The following is a 21,875-nucleotide window of genomic DNA, read 5'->3' as shown; positions in this document are numbered from 1 at the left end:
CACTCCTGCTGCGTTTTTTTGTTTTTTTTTTTGCTTGGGAGAGAGGCAGAGTGATTTCCTAGAGTTCTGAAAATCCTTCTGGACTGATCATTGACATATTTGTAGGGTGGAACACGTGCTTGTCCATAGTAAAGAATGTGCTGGTCCAACCTGGTTTGCCAGTGTTGGAGAGGAAGAACTCAAGTAGCCTGCACAGAGCCCTGACCTCAACCACACTGAACACCTTTGACAAGAATCAGAAAGCCAACTGTGCACCAGGCCTCCTCACTTGACATCAGCGCCCAACCTCACTAATGCTCTTGTGAATGGACAAATCCCTACAACCATGCTCTAGTGGAAAGCCTTTCAAGAAGTGTAGAGGTTTTGATAAGAGCAAAAGGGGCACTAAATTTGGAATGGGTTTTTCAACAAGCAAATGTTCGTGTGATGGTTGTGTGTCCACAAGCTATTGGCCATATAATGTACTTTAACATGCACAAATCTTCAGGTCACCACACAGATCTTGAACTTTTGGTTAACCGTGAACTTATTTTGGTCGAAGCTATTCCTGTGTTTATCTGTAGGTTTGCTTGGGGGTGTTGTCATGCTAAAGTCTGAAATTCCTCTTAACCTTACGTGTTTTAGCAGAAGCCTTAAGGTTTTATGCCCAAAATTGACTGGTATTTGGAGCTGTTCATTATTCCCTCCATTGATTAAAGCCCCAGTTCCAGCTGAAGAAAAACAACCCATGCTGTGACCACCATGCTTTCCCATGGGTATGGTGTTCTTTTGGTGATCTGAGTGTTTTCTTTTTGTGCCAAACATATCTTTTGGTATTATGGCCAGAAATTTCAACTTTGGTCTCATCAGACATTAGACATTATTCCACATGGTTTTTGGTTAAAAAAGGCTTCTGTCTTGCCACCCTACCCCATAGCCCAGAGATATGAAGAATTCAGGAGATTGTTGTCACATGTAGGGAGAAGCCAGTACTTGTCAGAAATTTCTGCAATTCTTTTAATGATACTGTAGGCCTCTTGGCAGCCTCCCTGAAAAGTTTTCTCCTGATCTTATTAGAGGGACGTCCTGTTCTTAGTAGTGTCACTGTTGTGCCATATTTTCTCCACTTGTTAATTATAGTCTTTACAGTGTTCCATGGTATATCCAGTGTCTTGGAAATTTTTTTGTAACCCTCTCCTGATTGAAATTTTTCAACAATGAGATCCCGTACCTTTTTAAGCACTTTGCGGCCCATGATTTTCTAGTTGGATGTGTTACCAAGATGAAGACAGGAAAATCCTCTAGGAACAGCTGTACTTTATTTGGGGTTAATCAGTCACTTTAATTGATGGCATGTGTATACTAATTAGTATTTAATGAGTTCGAATTTAATTGGTTCATTCTCAACACTGCCACATTCTCCACACTTTTGCAACCATGTTATTGTACATTTTGTCTTTTTCTTTTTTTTCCTAAAAGGATTTTTATTGTTTTTCACTTTAATTAATAGGTTAATATTTTACAGTAAAGGTAGAAAAGGTTCTGACATGATTTATGTTGGCTTAATTTATTTTTTTTTTACATCACAGAAACCTGACATTTTAACAGCGGTGTGTAAATCCACTGTAGGTATACAGTCACTGGCCCCTTTTTCCCGGTAACACAACGTGGCTTCCACAATGTGTTGAAAAGTTTCCTTTGAGAGTCTGTTCTGAGATTCTAGTCTATGTTGACATGATTGCATCACATCATCATTCTGAAAATAGCCATTATAAGATGGGTAAACTATGGTCATAAAGGGATCCACGTGGTCGGGTGTAGTTAAGGTGGTGGGGGTCCCCCCTGGGCTTGACTCATTGTTGGAGGCCTTTTCACACACCATGACATGAATCTACAACTGCTCCAACCAGAAAAAAAAATCAATGCTGCTATAGCAGAAAAGAGTATCTCATATAATATCATGATTTCCTACATGATTACTCAGCCAATTGTATTTGATTAGTATTATTCTGCTTCTCTATCAGTATCAGTTATTAGTAATTATCATTATTAATTATAAATCTCTTACATGTTCATTACAAATTATGTTGAATACAGTCTCCTCTAAAAGTACTTGAATGGCAAGGCCAATTCTTTTTTTTCCTGCTATACACTGAAAACAGTTGAGTTTTAAATCAAGGATTAATATGAGGCAACTGATCAGAAATTCAGCATTCATTTCCTGATATTTACATTTAGACGTGTTAAACAACTTAGAAAATGGCATGTTCGGTGGCAGACCATCCAATTTTTAGGTGAGCAAAAGTATTGGAACAGATAGTCTTAAATAGCACGTAATATTTGGTTGCATATTGCTTGCTTGCAATAACTGCATCAGCCACTGACAAAATATTGCATTCTTCTTTTGTGACAGAATGTTTCTGTAGACATTTGAATTCATTCTGCTGCTAACCTTATGAGTTTACATAATCAATAAAGATTAGTGAGCCTTCTCTAGAGGCAGCCATGCATTCACAAGCCATGGTACTACCCCCACCATGCTTGACCTATGAGCTTCTATGTTTTGGATCCTGAGCAGATCCTTTCGTTCTCCATGCATTGGCCTTTTTTATCACATTTGGTAGAGGTTAATCTTGGTGCCAGAACTTTTTTGCATCTTGTGGTATGGCCTCTGTTTCTGCTTTCAAAGTCTTCTTTGAATAGTGGATTGTGCTACTGTCACCCCTGCCCTGTGGAGGTTGTTGGTGATGTCACTGATGGTTGTTTTTGTGTTTTTCTTCACAGCTCTTATTTTCCTTATCTGACCTGTTCAATGTCTAGTTGTTAGTACACCAATATGTTTTTTCTTTTTCAGGACATTCCAAATTGTTGTGATCCCTCATGTTGTCAAATATTTATTCATAACTTTTGATTAATTTGGGGGTTCCGTGGGCTACTATACTGTGTATAGGTATGGCCATGCATGTGGTAAGCAACAATACTCAGATAGTCTGTGACATTCAAACAAAGCTCAACTGGTATTAAGGGGTCCAGTACCAATGGGCTGCTGTAGCTCACCCTCCTCAAGGTTCAACTTGTTTTGCATTCTGAGATGCTTTTCTGCTCACCACGGTTGTAAAGAGTTATTTGCATTACCATAGCCTTCCTGTTAGCTTGAACCAGTGTTCAATACCCAGTGTTCTAGAGAGAACAGCTAGACAGGAATTTATTAACAGTATCTACTAATGGAGCCACTCATGGCTATATCAGCTCTTCTGAGGTGATGGCCACACACCCACTCCACTTTAAGTTGTTTAAATTGTTTGTTTAAGCGTTTACACAATAAATGTGGTGTTCATGAAAATTTAGTACATTTGAGAGTGCAGGCAAATTTACACAAATAAGACTAATGATGTTAACTAATATAAAAACAAACTGATATTTGAATGTTATTCTTTGCAAACAACATTTTTATATGCGGATTATATAAAAATTTTGTTCAAATCGCTTATTTATTTAAAAATACACAGCCGTAAGCCAAAGTGATGCAATTGGCAGAATTTATATAACTGGAAAACTTAGCAGATGGTTGAGGCAACAGATATTTACATATTTGGATGGCTTGCCTGTTATGATGTGCATGTAAAATGTTCCTTATTGCAAATATTACTGCCAGGCTTTGGTTTTTGACATAAATAATAGACCAGTTGTATTTTGGACAGTGGCTCTGTTACATGTACACCTTTGGAAAGCTGGAAAGCTTTAGTAAACTACCAATCAGATGTGTTTAGATACATTTTTTTAATCTCTTTTTTTTGCCTTAGGCCAAAGAGGTCCTCGGTGTCCATAACGGAGTACCTGTTTGAGTTACCCAAATTCACAATGCAGGCCACTCATGGTCAGATGTTGCTGTTACACTGTTTGTGGCAGAGTTGGACACACAGCACGGAGAGTGGGGTTGGTCCCACCGCCAGCGACTCACTCATCAATGAGATCTACAGAACACCAGGTACCACCACACACACATCACTCATTACACACTATTTCCTAAGATCCTAGATTTCATAATACTGGTATTAGTCTGATGTGTGCATAGAAATGTGTGCGCATTTTCATTAAACCAGTTTTGAATACACACTTTGTCTTCAATCACTGTCTGTTGATCATGCACTGAGTGGATGGATTCTGTAACAATAGATTGGAGCAGACCAGTTCATATTCTCTGTCAATTTACTGTTCAGTGACCACAGTAAAGCCTATTACTCTGCAGAAAACTATAATAACCATGAAACAAATATCCATGGTTTGAGACATTTAAAGTTTTCAGCATGTGACCCGAAGCTTTCAGGGTCGGAAAAGCAATCCAAAATGCATTTAATCTTTCGGTCCACCTCAGCAGCTCGTGGCCATAGGTTGTGATTTGGCAGGATGGCATTAATAACGACATGGCCTCATACAAATGAAGTGGAGAGGCTGTCACAATTGACTGCTTTAGGCTACTATCTAGTGAATCTTTAGAGGAATCCTGTGATTGGAAGTTCAGCCCTGACAACATAGTTATCTGTACAGTCTAGGATCTCATTTTGAGTGCTTTTAGAGTGACCTTGATAAAAAATGACATCTTTATTTTTCTTTTTCTCATTCACATTTCTGATGTACAGACATTATCCACTCCCTAATCCCCCTTTCCCTCTCCCAATATTTGCAATATGTGTTGTAATAGAAATGGTTCTGTACATACACATGCGCTGTCTGCACTTTATCAAGTTGAATTAAAAGGATTTGCTATAAGACAGTTTAAAATGGGCTTGAAATGTATTGTGAATGAGGACTTTATGATGATTAATATTTTTTTAATGGCCGATATACGGTGGGGATCTGCACACCCTGCCCCTATGGACAATCCGACATGGATCCAACTATATAAAACCAGAAAGTCATTCAATGCATTGTTTCAGTGTCCTCTAGAAAATGTTCTTCTGGTTTTTATTTGACTTACTGTCATATATTTTTCTGTGATTGAAAGGTTGCTATGAATATATTAGTCTTTATCACATGTGATCATTTTACATATGCTTCTCTTATTTTAGATGTTTATGCTGTTCAGGGTTAAAGCTGGTCTTTTATAAATTGTGCAGGGCTTGCTAACTCTTATTAGTTGCAAACTGGTGAGTGTGTTTGTGGTGTTGCTACCCTGTTAGGCCTCACTCATTTGTGCCAACTGTTGTGAAGAGTTTCCACTGAAGTGCTTCCAAGCTCCTGTGACACTGTCCATATGGCAGACCTCCCTAGAAGAAAGCCTTTATGTGGATGTTAAACTCTTCCAGCTTTCCACTTTCCCCTATATTGCCTCAGTTCTGGAGGTGTTTCATATAATTGTGTAGTTGCTTTGTAGGTTTGACTTGCGCTGTCGTCCACTGGACAAAATTGTATCATTATTTTCTATAAACAGCCTTCTAAAGGAGAGATATTAAGGAGCAATGGCAGATACATTATCATGCAGTACTTTTTTTTTTTTTTTTAATGACTCAAAAAGTTGCTAGAATGCCACCAAACTTGCAGGGTAATTAATGTCCAATTGCAGGGAAGGAGTTTGTCCAGTTCTTCTTTCTTGTTTCTATTACATTACTGCTGTGTTAATCATGTTAATGTTAGCCTAACCTTGCCCTTTTGCATATGCCAAGCAGCTGGTACTTTAGTTAGAATGAAACTGAAACTGAACACAGGATGGTTTAATTATTGCTACAAAACGATCAGAGGTTTGCTGTTAAGTAGAAGAATCATTACAGAATTTTTGGAAGAGTGAACATTATCATTATTGAGCCTTCATAACGTCTATACCTTAGCAGTGGCAGTGGTGGCTTAGTGGTTAAGGCTCTGGATTACTGATTGGAAGGTCGTTGGTTCAAGCCCCAGCACAGCCAAGCTGCCACTGTTGGCCCCTTGAGCAAGGGGCCTCTCTGCTCCAGGGGCGCCGTATCATGGCTGACCCTGCGCTCTGACCCCAGCTTCCTGACATGCTGAAGAAAAGAAAAGAATGAAAAGAATATTTTGTTCATATAAGAATATAAGAAAATTAGCCTAAAACGCGTTTGTTTGTATGTTGGTGGTCTGACAGAGACGTTGATTGTAGCTGCTGTTGTGATTGTATTTTGAAACGGTTTATATCAGTCGAATCACAAGAATCTTAGCTTTCCAAAGGTATATCCATAGGAACACCTATGTTCCATCATCAGCTGTGTAGATTGCATAGATTTGCTCATAACTTGGTGCTGGCAGGCCGTCGGAATTTTAACAGGATACGATGGTAATGGCTGATAATCTTTAAAATTATTGATATTAGATTGTTTTATTATAAAACGATAGTTTAATCCATATGGTTACCTTGAACAGCTGCTGACAGAAAGTGAAGCTCTTTACAACAAACGCTCTCAGTTGGGCCTAACTGCATAGACATGCAGTTGCTGCACAGATTTTGCCCCACTCTCGCCTCCTCACCTCTCTGATCGTCTTCATTTTGAGTAATGTCTTCTATGTTGGCTTATGTTGCGCTCGGTTTCAAATTGAAAAGGCTGAACTGAAGACATGTTTATATCTCTTTAGGGTCGCTGGAGAATAAAGACCGTTGCAACCATTTGATGTCCCTACTCAGAATGCATTGCAACATAAACAGCAATGGAAGCCTACGAGTGAAAGGATTTAAAATTTATTTTTAAAAACTGACATCTGAAGTGTTTTTGTATATCAAATTTATATAGCGGATGTCAGCGTTAATCAAATAAGCCATACGAGTCTTGATAGTCGGGGTTCCCTTTAAGAACTTTATAGCTTTTCCTCTCTTATCTAATTTCTGACTCAAAAACTGTAGCTTATATCTAAGCACACACACATTTTCTTACCATCTGTAGGTATTTTCTCACCATTTCTGACCAGAACTATTTGTAACAGCATGTGGCAAACTAAACACAATGTGAGCAAAAAAAAAATGCAGTGTTCTCATGCTTGCATTCCCAGAAATGCCAAGTGGTAGTAACGTTACTGCATGTGTCCTATGCATGTACACCAGATCACACATGTGCTGTGCATAGTACTTGAAGTACTTGTTCTCATGGCTTGACATGGCTTGTGAGTGTGAGCGTGCTTATGTGACTAAGATGACTGAGCCAGCTGTTTGAGTCTACCGACCAACTGTTCTGATTTTTTTTTTTTTTTTTATCCCCTCGATACCCAGCTGTATGTTTTTTTTAGGCACAGCTGCACCTGCCCTGATGTGTGTACACACACACACACACACATCCATCAGTTCTTCCTTAGTTGTTAAATGAACCTATCTTAGAGCCCTATGAGGCTAAAGAAAGTAACTAAGTGAGAAAAGAAGAAATGCACCTCCATCTTTTCCTCCACCTTTTGAGAGTGACATTGGATTTGTTGAGAGCGATGAAGTGGAGGTCAAATGGAGGACTATAGAGTTCTGTCTACCAGGTTCTGCTGTGTTCCCCTCTCTCCCTCTCTCTTCCCAGTGCATTTGCGTGAGGAAATTAAATGCTGTGTATCAGGCAGCGAGGGCCTGTGGGTGGAATGGAACAGGTGATGTAAGTAGTTCCGGCTGAGTTGCCAACTCACTGTAACATTCTACCCCTCGTGGGGTTTGATGGAAATGGTGCCTGAGAGGGAAGAATTGATGTGTATCATTTAAGCATCATTCCTCTAGCTATTTGGCGTCAGCTTTCAACACAGAGCTAGCACTGGCCCATCATACGACCCCAGAATTTTAACCCACAGACATAGAGGCACTCCACCTCACTTGATTTCCTACCTTTCTCTTTTTTACTTTTTTGTTTTAATCATCTGTGTGTTTTCTTGAAACATTCTGATCAGTGGAAGTAGCTGCACACACAGAGTGACAAACTGCAGTAAATCAGACTGGCTTGTGGTTTAAATGTGTGTTTAAGGTGTATGAGTTCTTGCTTAAGTGAATGCATTAATTGGTTTAATTTGGCCTATATTGAATCATGTTTAAAGGCAGTTTCATGGGCTCTAGTGATCAGGACATGAAGCATGTCTTCTGAATTTTCAAGTAAGTCACTGTTGGAACACCAGAATAATAGAGCTTTGAACCATGCACTTAAGTGTGAGTGCACACTGTATGGCCAAAAGTATGTGGCCACACTACCATAACACCTATATGTAGGGCTTCCTCAAACTGTTGCCACAAAGTTGGAAACACACAATTGTCTGGCATGTCTTTGTATGCTGTAGCATCAAGATTTCCCTTTCCCCTTCCCTTAGGGGCAACGCAAGGTCCATAAAGACATGTTTTACCAAGGTTTGTGTCGAGGAAGTTGAGTGGCCAGCACAGAGCCCTGACCTCAACCCCACTGAACACCATCTTGGATTAATTGGAATAATAGCTTAGCACCAGTCCTCCTTGCCCAACATCAGTCCCTGACTGCACAAATGCTCTTGAGGCTAAATGGGCTTCCCATAAGAGTGGAGGCTGTTATAGCAGGGAGGTTGAGCACTGTGCTTTATGAATAAAATGTCTATTAGAAGGCTTAACTGATTTGCTGTAGTTTTGAACTGCAACCATGAAAATCTTTCTGTATGTCTCTACATACAGTAGTATGGAAAAATCACCCTTGTTCCTGGGACAAGAAAATTTTATGTGCAGACTATTTAGTTTTTATTCATAGTTGCTCAGTGGCCAGTAAGATTTTTCTTCTCAAATTCAACAACCAGAGACCAGGGGGGAAAAAAAACCCTACTTAATATTGATTTTCACAAAGCAAAATTTTTATTTGGTATGTATATTTAAATAAAATGTGCTCACTATAGTGTACACTAATTCAACAGCCTGCTTCACCACACATCACTTTTACTAGGTGAATTAATTAGCTTGCGTCGATGACATAAGTGCTTTTCAGAATCAGAAACATGTAGGTATGTGAACCTGACAGAAACAATCAAAATAGAGTGGAGTGTAAAGCTGTCATATGATTCTCCTGCTAGCACAGCATGCAGTCACTTCACAGTTAAATCAATTAAATTAACCAATTAGTAATGTAATAAAATGTAAGACACCATTTTATATGCTATGTGTAGATTAAACTCCACAGCTCATAGCAAAGTGTTAGGATTGATGACTTTGTTGTTTTTGTTGTAGAGCTTCAGGTTTGTTGTGTTTTGTGTATACCCCTTTAATACCGTGGTGGTCAGGTGTTCACATACTTTTGGCCATGTAGTGTATGTCATAAATTACATGCATTTACTCAGAGACTTTTTCATATATCAAGTGACAGGGGTAATATGTTGACTTGTTTTAGATAGCTTATGGTGTTTTTCAGTGGCGTATGTAAATAAAGTGTGTGTGTGTGTGTGTGTGTGTGTGTGTGTGTGTAGGTGTGAAATGTGCTCCCACTTTGGAGGTATCAGTACAGAGTGTGGAGCTAAAGGTGTGCCAGAAGGCCTTGCTATGGTGTGCTTCAGGAATGTTGGGAGCAGTCACAGTGTGTTCCAGGACCCACGGTGAGTACAGCTGAAAACTGTTATAGTTTGTTGCTAATCCATATCACTCTCAAGCACTCTGCTACCACTTCCGTTCTATTATTATTTATTATTTCTCTCTCTGGCCTCCTTCTCTTGTGTCTGTTGGCACAGTTTGTTGGTTCCTTTGGAATTTTTCATTGATCGAGATTATTTTTCTTTCATGCAGTTGTAAAGTGTGTATGTGATAAGTTAATGCTGTGCTGCAATTATGTGTTTCTGAAGTACAGTGTGTTGTGCTGCAGGTATGGGTGAGCGGCAGAAGGAGCAGCTGGTGGTTGTGCTGCAGGGCCCGGCTGACACGCGAGAGCTATACAGTAGACATTGGCTGTGTGAGAACCGCCGTCCACAGTCTCTTCTAGCTCCAGACCTGCTCACTTTCTCGCTACAGATCCCTCAGCCCACCGGAGACTGGCATAACTCTGGTGGGTACATAAACTTTCTATCTGTCACTTTCAGATAACAGATGGATCAGTTTTCTGTAATCCTCTCTCTCTCTTTCTCTCTCTTTCTCTCTCGCTGTCTCTCTCTCTCTCGCTGTCTCTCTCTCTCTATCATACATGCACACACACTCAGTAATTTGCTCTCTTGTGCATGTGCATATACATACATACATACATACATACATACATACATACATACACACACACACACACACACACACACTCACATACAGAGACACATCAACAGTGCTGTCCAATCTCTCATTCACAGTAATGTCAGTGTACTGCTTTAATGTCCCAAGCTGATATCAGAGATGCGGTATCTTAGGGAATGTGAGAGGGTACTGAAGACAGATTTATTATAGCTCACAGGAATTGGACACCAACATTATAGGCCCCTAGGTCATCAGACTGTACTTACTCTCACTGTATTTCACATTCTCTCTGCTTTTTAAAGATGCACAGGGGATTGAATGGAGAAACCAGTAATATGCAGCCAGGAGCACTTTATGTAGATTCTACAGTATGCATTGTGCATGCTGAGGATATGTAATGGCTTGTTGTATTTGTGGATATCAGGACTAAGCTACATAGGAACAGCATTTTTGTTTGGTGATTGACCCTGTGTGCTGTTTAAGCCCATTGTGGCTTAGAAAGGCAGAAGGCTGCATTGATGAGATATTGAGAGCTGAACCGGAAAAAAAAACATATAATATAGTAAGGTTGCTGGGAGCAGATGCTCCCAAGAAATCCTTGCTCTGTGCTCTGCAGGTATTATTGTAGACATTCTTCACTTTTCCTTTGTCGCTTATTTGCTACATAGAGCTACTTTCAATACTGCCTCAGCTATCAAACGCCGCTGATGAAGTGGTGATGTAGGGGGTGATGACAACCATATAACCCTCATCAACATCTCCCCTTAGTTCTCACGCTCTTGACTTCTCATCACACCTTGTCCAAGGTACTTTAGCTTGCCAGATATTCCTCTCAGAATCTTCATTTTTGTCAAAACTTTTGGTTTCTTTTGGTTGCCTGAACGTGGAAAACCAGTCTCTCCAATCAATTTAGGAGCCACAGCAATAGAAGTGTGTCACAATATAGCACTGGCGTCACATCAGGCAGCAGGAGTATATGTACAGATATGAGGGCAACCTGGGAAATACAGTACCAACAAACCTAAATGATCACATGAGAGATAAATTGGATTCTAATGAGAGACTGGAAGCAATCACACTAAGGTCTTGTGACTTGGCTTAATTAAATAGGAGGATGTTAATCAGCATTCATTCTATTAAGCTGGTGCTTGTAATCTGGCTTTGCTGAAACATATACCTGTGTGCCTAGCATAGCAAAGGAAGCTAATACCATATTTATGAATAATACACGGAAGAGAGCAGTCCAAAACTAAAACTACAACCTCACTGTCTGTCACTGTTTGTATTTGACCAAACGCTTTAGTTATTTGTCATAAAAGCACAAAATTCTCAACCAACTTGTAATAAAACATCCATCCATCCATCCATCCATCCATGTTGCGTACTGCTTATCTTGCGCATGGTTGCGGGGATGCCTGGAGCCTATCCGAAGGAACTCTGGGGACAAAGCAGGGGACTCCCTGGACGGGGTGCCAACCCAACGCAAGACACAATCCCACGCATGCTCACACACTACAGAATGCCAGTCAGCCGGAGTACTCAGGAAACCGGAGTACCCGGAGGAAACCCCTAAAGCACGGGGAGAACATGCAATCTCCACACACAGGGCAGAGGCAGGATTCAAACACTCAACCCTGGAGGTGCGAGGCAAGAGTGCTAACCACTAATCCACCGTACCCCCCTGTAATAGAACATTTTCTGTTATAATAAACCTATTTCATTATCCACTACCCTATGTTTTTTTTTTTTTTTTAAAGGAGTATTTCCAAAGAAGCCAGACGTTTTTGGAGCCCCAATTTTCTGATCCAATTTTTCCATATACAGGTGCATCTCAAAAAATTAGAATATTGGGGAAGTTAATTTTTCTCCGTAATTTAATTCAAAAAGTGGAACTTTCATATATTCTATATTCATTACACACAAAGTGAAATATTTCAAGTATTTCAAATATTGTTTTGTTTTATTCTTGATTATGGTTTACAGCTCATGGAAATCAAAAATCCAGTATCTCAAAATATTAGAATTTAGAATTAGTAAATATATTATTAATAAAGAATTTATGATACAGATATGTCGATCTGAGAAACGCTCTAATCGGCTAATTAACTCCTGCAAAGGTTTCCTGATCCTTTAATCTCTCGGTCTGGTTCACAACCACAATCATGGTTTGCTGACCATGGTGTTACTGTGCTTGACTGGCCAGCCAACTCGCTTAACCTGGTATTGTCAAGAGGAAAATGAGAGACAACAGACCCAACAATACAGACGAGCTGAAGGCCGCTATCAAAGCAACCTGACTTCCATAATACCTCAGCAGTTCCACAGGCTGATTGCTTCCATGCCACGACACATTGATGCAGTAATTCGTGCAAAAGGAGCCCTGACTGAGTATTGAGTGCATAAATTAACATACTTTTCAGAAGGTTCGATATTTCTGTATTATAAATTCTTTATTCTAATATTTTGAGATACTGGATTTTTGATTTCCATGAGCTGTAAGCTGTAATCATTAAGATTAAAACAAAAAAAAAGCTTGAAATATTTCATTTTGTGTAATGAATTTAGAATATACTTTTTGAATCAAATTATGGAAAAATGTTTTCTTTTCCACGATATTCTAATTTTTTGGGATGCACCTGTTTTCTCCTGGGCTCAACCTCAAAGTGTTATACAAATGATTATGTTGAATTACCTTGAAACAACATGCATGTTTTCTTAGAAAATGGAAATTGTGCCCTCCCCAATCTCCTGTTGACCCAACCAAGGAGCTGGAGGCTGGAACACAGTCGAGTTTAACACAGATTTCAAGCAGCACAGTTATTTTTTTTGAACATCAGGGCAGATGCACTTAATGTTTAGTCAGTAGTCGATCTGTTTATAATTAAAGTTAATTACAATAAGAAAAGTTATTATAAAACTAAAATGATTAAAACTCTGTTTATAATGTGGATTGGCAAAATAAAAGCTGTGCAGCTGTGAAATGCATGAACACTTAAAATGAAAGCCCCACAAAAACTGTGTGAAAACTAAGTGAAATAGACTACAGTCATGTCTGACATGTTTCCGATGGTAAGTGGTGTGTTTTGGAATTTTTAATTGGACAAACTAACAATCATAAATATTAGGATTATTGTTAATATTTGGATGCAAGTCATTTGCAGTTAATGACTGCAAATTAATAAATAATAATAAAAAACCGGTTTTGCAAACCTACATTTAAACAGCGACCTTTTTTGTTTAGCATATCATCTGTATTCATTTAAAAAGACATGCATTATTGAATAAAAGGTATAGAAAATATATTTAAATACTTTAAAAATATGTACTTTATTTACTTTTAAATTTGTTAACAGCAACAGATTCCAAATGTAAATGCCACACTTGAAATTCCTACATTGTTCACCTGACTTGGATGTAAATTCCCTCAAATTAAAGCTCATTTAATTTAAACTCCAAATTCAAACAATAAACATTTTTCTCCAAAATTTAAATGTCTAAAATCTAAAATGCTCTTTTTACATACTCAACAATGGTGTAGTCATTAAATAAATGTCTAAGACAGGCTTTGGGGCAAACTCAGTCAACTCAGCATTGCTGTCCTGACCTGCAGGTGTTCTCTAGACCTTGTATAAAAGGAAGTTGGGAGTTTCCAAGGGTGAGTTTATAATTATAGAAAAGGGGAGGAGAGCAAGACAAGGACATTTGCACTCCTGGATGCAGCAGCAGCTGCAAGACTATGATTTATGTCTATGATTTAGGAGGAGGACATTAACAATGATTTGTTGCTTATAGTCTATAGAAAAACGAGACCTATTTTGTCTCTAAACGTCTTAAGCCTCTTAAGTCCCTGTTTAAAGGAATATAGTGTTGGTCCTGGGGTAGGTAAAGGGAAGAAGATGGCCAGAAGAGGATGAGAAAGAGTTAACAATGCTACGTGAGAGGAGATGGTTTGAGATAAGAGAAAGGGGTAACAAGATGGGGCAGTGGGTTTAAAAAAAAAAAAAAAAAAAAAAAATTAGAAAATGTATGTTCAGTCTCTGTTAGGTGCCAACATGTTTTGCTGTTTGACATTTCTCATGGACCGTGTCCGTTCTCTATTATATACCCCACACACACACACACCGGTCGGATAAGGTTCATCTGGTGTTGCCATAACGGCCTCAAACTACAGTAGCACTAGTAGTGGTAGTTTACAGTGAAGGGTGAGGTGAGAGGGCAAGCCCTGGAGAGTGCGCCAAGTGTGGCAATGGTGGCTGGGCTCCCGTGGTCTGGTTCTCCAAAAAATTTGATTGATTGAATAAACAAAGTCTCTGACCTGGGAACTTTGAAATTGATCGAATGAAACATAATGGGCTCTGTTGCAATGCCTGAGGTGTCATTTTAGCTTGAAATAGAGCTCCAAAGTCTGCTAAAGTGCCCAAGTTCCACAGTCTCTTTATTTCCACACACTTTGCTCCAGGTGGTCTCTAACTAGCAGGCTAGAGCCTAATGGAAGCAGGTGTAGCAGGTTTCTGGTTGTCTTTGAAGTGCTGCACACAGTCCCTTCATCCCCAAGGAGACCCAAGAGCCCCATTCTCCCCCACAGCTAAGCCAACATGAAACCCTATCCTTGTGTGTGAATGCATGTGTGCGTGGGTATGTGTTCATGTGTTTGTGCCTACTTGTGAGACACCTCTTCACCAAAAGCTCTTCAAGGCTATCCTCCTTTCATCAGTGCTGTCTTTATGCTAACTTAATATCACTTACCTGCTGAATTGAACATATTCTTTTCTGCAGCTAGCAAACAAGTCAATGATGCTAGTCAATTTTCCAACTCTTTGGAAGATTCCAATTCTCACCAAGCTGCCACTGACTTGGCCAGTAAGGTGTGTGTTTGTGTTTTAGCCCCACTTTGTTCTCTGCCCAGGAATGTCATGTTCACTTGTTCAGCTGTCAGAAAGCTTGCAGCCTTTCAGATGCATGTTTAAAAAGGAAAAGAAACCAGCTTTAAGTGAGCTTTTTCTTGGTCTTCAGCTCAGGTGGAGTGCTGTAGCTCTGTAGCATTTTTTGACAGCAACAGGTGTTTATTGCTCCTTCCTTATTTTCTTAGAAACACATTAATATGTAGGAACTTCCACATACAGGATGTTTTTCTCTCATGATTTGGCCAGACTTCTTTTCTCTGCATTTATATTTTGAACTCACAATGTACTTAATGGCAAGAATAATTTTTTTAAGTCTGGTCAGACATCCTTTTTTGCTGAGAATAGGTCTCCACAGAGCTGAGGGCAAAATAACAGTGGGGACATGGGTCACCGTGTCTGAAATCAAGCATGTCCCACAACTCTTACCAGAGGCTGAGACGACAAAGTTAATGTTTGGTTAGTTCAAATGATGGTCTGTTAGGTGATTTTGTGAGAAGCAGAGAAGAGTGTTTTGAAACCTCATCATTCTTCTAGCAAGCTGAAGATCACTGTTGCCAGCTTTCATTGGGAGCTTACATTAGAACCAAAGCGTGTCAAGAGGTTCTTCTGGATCAGCTTTGTAACTCTTCTAAAGCATGAGCCCTGCCATGGGGGAGGCTGATTTCGCTGCTTATAGCTTTCACAATAATGATTTGCTTGTGTAATCATTTGTACATTTCTAGGAGCTTTTCTCTTAGACTGTAGGGTTTAGCATTTATTTTTTTAACAGGTTCACTGTCTGTGATCATTGTACTGTTTCTCTCTGGTGAGTTAATACGAACTTTCCTATTCGTATTCAGAGCAGCTCTTTTTAAAGCCCTGCAAAAATAAAATACTCTCTCATCATAGAAGATATGTCCTTTATATAACTTTAGTCCCTAATGAAAAAACATGTTAAGGTTTAAATGTCGACCATAAAATGCACCATCGAAATCATTTATCACATCCCAGCATCTGGCTACATCTGTCTTGTTTGTCGGTCCGTTCGGTAACCTTTGACTTCCAAATACACACACACACACACACACACACACACACACACACACAGTAGCCATACATTACTTGTACTTCAGAACGCACAGACAAAACGGTAGCACAGACAAAACGGTAACACAGACTGCATGTTCTCTTGCGATCGGAGGCGGATGCCTGATATTTGGGAACGGAATCGTGAGACATCTCTGGGAGGTAATTATACAAAATAATTTCGATTACAGACTTTGGCTCAGGCTTTTCAGAATGCCAAAAACATTTGAGATGCTGTGCAACTAGATTGGTCCACTGGTTAGTGCAGTTCAGTGACCCATCATGCCCTAGTTACCAGAGAAAGTTAGCCATATGCACTGGATATCCAATCACATGATTAGTTTTTGATGAATATACCATGTTATACCATGAAACCGTGATATTTTCTGAAACGGTTATCATACCTTGAGGCTTCTTTCATTGCTGTTTTTTGGGAGGTTTTTCCCCTTCAGTCTCCTCTTCAGGAGGCAAAATGCATGCACAGTTGAGTTAATGTCTGGTAATTTAATTGGCCAGTATAAAAACTTCCACTTTTCCCCCCGATGAAGTCCTTTGTTGTGTTGGCAGTGTGTTTTGGGTCATTGTACTACTGCATGATGAAGTTCCTCCAAAAGATTGGCTGCATCTTAATTTAAAAACTGTAAATTGGCAGACAGAATTTTTCATTCATTCAATTCATTCTGCTGCTACCATCATGTGTTACATCATCAATAATGATTAGTGAGCCCATTCCAGAAGCAGCCATGCAAGCCCAGTCCATAACAAGACCACCACTGGACTTGACTGATGCAGTCATATATTTTGGATCATAAGCAGACCCTTTCTTTCTCCACACTTCGGCCTTTCTATCACTTTGGTAGAGGTTAAGCTTGATGTCTTATTGTTAGCACATCAGTGTTTTCTTTCTTTTCAGTACATTCCAAATTGTTGTATTGGTTATGCCCAATGCTTATGCAATGGCTTTGATAGATTTTCCTTCTTTTCTCAGCTTCTAAATGTGCTTGCTTTTCTCCCATAGACAGCTCTTTGGTCTTCATGTTTGTTTATTCTTTTTAACAACAAATACACTCTTCGTGTTTCAAACTAAAAATAGATAGTCGGAGCTATTAATTGTTTCAGCAGTCAGTCCAACGGGGCACACCTGGGCAACAGGAAACACTTGTCAGTCATGTGTTCCAATATATTTGATCACTTGAAAAATAGGTGGGTTCAAACAAAAGGAGTCATGTTCTAAATTATTTAACACATCAAAATGTAGATATAAGGAAATGAAAACTGAAATTCTGAGCCGTCATCTCGTATTCGTCTTTTGATCTCAAACCCAAATGTCTTCAGTGTATAGCAAAAACAATAGAATTTGCCTTTCTGTTCCACTACTTTCAGAGGGGACTGTAAGTGTAACTGTGACTGAAAATAAAGCTCCAAGTCCATGATTGATTGCATGCAGGAGTGTGTATTTCTCAGTATAGTAGGGTATAGAGGCTGAAGGCTTCATAAAGAATTATTTAGTGGAGCAACACATCCATATCTTTTTTTGTTAGATGATCTGAGTGTGATAATATTGTTGCATAGAGTATATTTTCTCCCTGTTTGTAAGCTTTTAAGTGTACATTTCTCTGTGTTCCCTTTGCATCAGGGAAGATCACTACTGTTAATCCTCATTACAGTTTTGAGTTACTGATTCATGGTAACAGATAACTGCAGTTAAGATGAACTCAGCACCCAAAAGGTAGTTTTCTGTGCTGGTAGCTGAACAAATTAGTGTCTCCGTGGTTGACTGAAGATGTAAAAACAAAATGCACTGTGGGATGGATGGGAGCCTGCCTGCTGCCCAGTCAAGGCTAGACATTCTTATAATCTTTCATTCTCTCCTCCCATGCAGATCAGTGTGGGGAGGCACAGCTAATGAACTGAGGAAGAAATACTTTAGTGGGAATAATTTTGAGAGAGCAGAGTTTAGTCATAAAACAATCATTTGTTCAACAATCATTTGTCACATAAAACAACATTTACATGGACAGTAGTAATCTAATTATTGACCTTATTCTGAATAAGACACTATTCCGATTAAGGTGTTTACATGAGTTGCTTTTAGAATACTCCTTTCATGTTCCCTTTTTACACGTTATAGAACATAGATCGATTAACGGCACACGTCATTACGTTCCCACGCCACACCATCCGACGTTCCCTCCAGAATTTCACCTATCAACATACAGTTCATCTTCGTTATGGTACCATATACAGTTTTGGGCGTTTCATTTTTAATTTTATGAAAGCTTCAAGTGCAGTTAATTATTTGTCATGCGTTATGTGCAAATAGATGACTGCTTGAAGCCATGGGCTGTGTCTGAACTGCATACTTGACCACTATATAGTAGCTGAAATACGTGTATTTCGCCTACTATATACTGTAGCAGGTAAGCACGCGGTTTCAGATGCAGCCGTGCTCTCTTGTTTGCTGTCAAAAAGTTGAGCACTGCTGTGTGTGTATGTGTCCTGTCGCAAAATGCAGTGAAAACCCCCACATGAAAGAACAGAAGAGATTAACAGAATGTTTAATTGTTTACATTATGGCAAGGGGTAAATGCACTGAACCTTTTGTTCTTCGAACCTTTAGTGTTTTGAGTCATTTTAAAATGATAAAGTTTCAGAAAAGGACATAAAAGAATTGAAATTGACACAGGACTTCATAAAGTGCAGATACACCACAGTGTGTGACAGGACGAAGAACCTATACAGATCAATAAATGCACAGGACAGTAAATACTCAGAACATGGACTGTAGCTTCTGTATAGTGTAGCAGCAAATAAGTGTAGCAACAAGTAAGAATTATTTAGAATTTATAGATATTTCATGGTTGTAGTATTCATATTTCTGCGTTATTTAATCAAGTGTTATTATATAAGACAGTGCAGATGACATCACAGACAATAGGAGCCAGAGCAGATTGCATAGATAGGAAAGAAAAAAGGCAGCGTGATGCATACATACATACATATATATGTATTTACAGTATCTCACAAAAGTGAGTACACCCCTCACATTTTTGTAAATATTTGATTATATCTTTTCATGTGACAACACTGAAGAAATGACACTTTGCTACATTGTAAAGTAGTGAATGTAGAGCTTGTGTAACAGTGTAAATTTGCTGTCCCCTCAAAATAACTCAACACACAGCCATTAATGTCTAAACCGCTGGCAACAAAAGTGAGTACACCCCTAAGTGAAAATGTCCAAATTGGGCCCAAAGTGTCAATATTTTGTGTGGCCACCATTATTTTCCAGCACTGCCTTAACCCTCTTGGGCATGGAGTTCACCAGAGCTTCACAGGTTGCCACTGGAATCCCCTTTCATGCCTCCATGATGACATCACGGTGTATGTTAGAGATCTTGTGCTCCTCCACCTTCTGTTTGAGGATGCCCCACAGATGCTCAATAGGGTTTAGGTCTGGAGACATGCTTGGCCAGTCCATCACCTTCACTCTCAGTTTCTTTAGCAAGGCAGTGGTCGTCTTGGAGGTGTGTTTGTGGTCGTTATCATGCTGGAATACTGCATACTGATCATGCTCTGCCTCAGTATGTCACAGTACATGTTGGCATTCATGGTTCCCTCAATGAACTGTAGCTCCCCAGTGCTGGCAGCACTCATGCAGCCCCAGACCATGACACTCCCACCACCATGCTTGACTGTAGGCAAGACACACTTGTCTTTGTACTCCTCACCTGGTTGCCGCCACACACGCTTGACACCATCTGAACCAAATAAGTTTATCTTGGTCTCATCAGACCACAGGACATGGTTCCAGTAATCCATGTCCTTAGTCTGCCTGTCTTCAGCAAACTGTTTGCGGGCTTTCTTGTGCATCATCTTTAGAAGAGGCTTCCTTCTGGGACGACAGCCATGCAGACCAATTTGATGCAGTGTGCGGCGTATGGTCTGAGCACTGACAGGGTGACCCCCTACCCCTTCAACCTCTGCAGCAATACTGGCAGTACTCATATGTCTATTTCCCAAAGACAACCTCTGGATATGACGCTGAGCACGTACACTCAACTTCTTTGGTCAACCATGGCGAGGCCTGTTCTGAGTGGAACCTGTCCTGTTAAACTGCTGTATGGTCTTGGCCACCGTGTTGCAGCTCAGTGTCAGGGTCTTGGCAATCTTCTTATAGCCTAGGCCATCTTTATGTAGATCAACAATTCTTTTTTTTCAGATCCTCAGAGAGTTCTTTGCCATGAGGTGCCATGTTGAACTTCCAGTGACCAGTATGAGGGAGTGTGAGAACAATGACACCAAATTTCACACACCTACTCCCCATTCACACCTGAGACCTTGTAACACTAACAAGTCACATGACACCGGGGAGGGAAAATGGCTAATTGGGCCCAATTTGGACATTTTCACTTAGGGGTGACTCACTTTTGTTGCCAGTGGTTTAGACATTAATGGCTGTGTTGAGTTATTTTGACGGGACAGCAAATTTACACTGTTACACAAGCTGTACACTCACTACTTTTACATTGTAGCAAAGTGTAATTTCTTCAGTGTTGTCACATGAAAAGTTATAATCAAATATTTACAAAAATGTGAGGGGTGTACTCACTTTTGTGAGATACTGTATGTACACAGTCCCATCCGAAACTAGTGGAATGGCAAGTCCAGTTAACCTGTTTTGGCTGTAGACCGAAGACATTTTGGTCAGGTGGACAAAAATTCCAGCAAACCGATGTCAGAAACTGGTGGACAATAATGCAAATTCCTACAATAACTTATTTCTGCTAAAGGAGGCAATACTAGCTTCTGAAGCCAAGGGGGTACTAACTTTTTCCACAGAAGAACATCTATTGATATTTTTATTGAATAACTGGTTGAAAAAGCTGTTTTTCCTTGGTGGTTTTGTTAAAGTATATCAACTTCATTAATAGGCACTGTTTCACAGATGATCAAATGTTTGCTTGTCCAAATATGTAAAAAAAAAAAAAAAGCAACAATTTCCATGGGGTGTACTTATTTTTTCACATGACTGTATATAGGAGGTGAAGCTGAGCAGAGAGGGGATGTAAAAGTGACAAATAGATAAACAAGTGAATGAGGTGAGTGAGTGGCAGCAAAAAGGGTCTGTAGTGCCTTACAGAGGAGGGGGTAAGGCACTATAGACCTTTCTGCTGTAGACATAAGATGACTCCCACCAAATGTACACACACACGCACAGACACACACACAACTTGTCTGACATTCCTAGTATTCACTTTAACAATCTTTACTGTGATCCCAACAAAAATAAAAAATGCAACTTCCCCAACACACACAGAAACTTAATTTCTATCAATATACACACAATAACATCTTAAGAGCCATATTATACCTCCACAGACCCAGTGGGAGGTAAGGAGAAAGGCTACATCTTAGCTCCCCCTTCAATTGCAAGGTCTCTGGTGACCAGTTTGATAAGAAGCAGACATGAAATGTAGTGTGTGTGTATGTATGCATTAGTAGTGTTGATTTCTGTTTGCCTGTGTTAATGTATGGTAATGCTATGAGAGTTGATTTCTCTGATCTGAGGGTGAATTATATTTCTTTGGGTCATCATAAATCAGGTCCTGCCTCTTGCCTTTAGTAGGTTTTATCAGCAGTACAAACAAACCACAGACCCAGCATTAATTCAGCTAACAAAGATCCAGCATTTGTCTCCAAATGCTGGAAGCAAACTCTCCAAAAACTCATAACAGTAAAATGTGTACTGGCTTTAAAAAACACAAACAAAGTATTCAAATCTTCCACCAAATTTTCTTGCTTTT

At 39.6% G+C, this 21,875-nt stretch overlaps 1 protein-coding gene across 11 annotated transcripts in view; it reads left to right on the top strand.

Moving 5' to 3' along the window:
- LOC108256205 (intermembrane lipid transfer protein VPS13B) overlaps window positions 1-21,875 on the top strand; it is a 267,316-nt gene that overhangs the window by 75,241 nt on the left and 170,200 nt on the right. For all 11 annotated transcript variants that reach the window (XR_008393306.1, XR_008393307.1, XM_017452817.3 and 8 more), the window contains 3 exons: window positions 3,783-3,967; window positions 9,358-9,483; window positions 9,747-9,926. Coding sequence is in view for 9 of the 11 variants with exons in the window: in XM_017452817.3 (XP_017308306.2) it covers window positions 3,783-3,967; window positions 9,358-9,483; window positions 9,747-9,926 (491 nt within the window). In the remaining 2 variants the exon portion in view is untranslated. The remainder of the gene's footprint in view (window positions 1-3,782; window positions 3,968-9,357; window positions 9,484-9,746; window positions 9,927-21,875) is intronic.

This window comes from Ictalurus punctatus, chromosome 23 (genome assembly GCF_001660625.3).
Source record: "Ictalurus punctatus breed USDA103 chromosome 23, Coco_2.0, whole genome shotgun sequence".
Lineage (NCBI taxonomy): Eukaryota > Metazoa > Chordata > Actinopteri > Siluriformes > Ictaluridae > Ictalurus > Ictalurus punctatus.
This window is presented reverse-complemented; position numbering and strand designations above follow the sequence as displayed.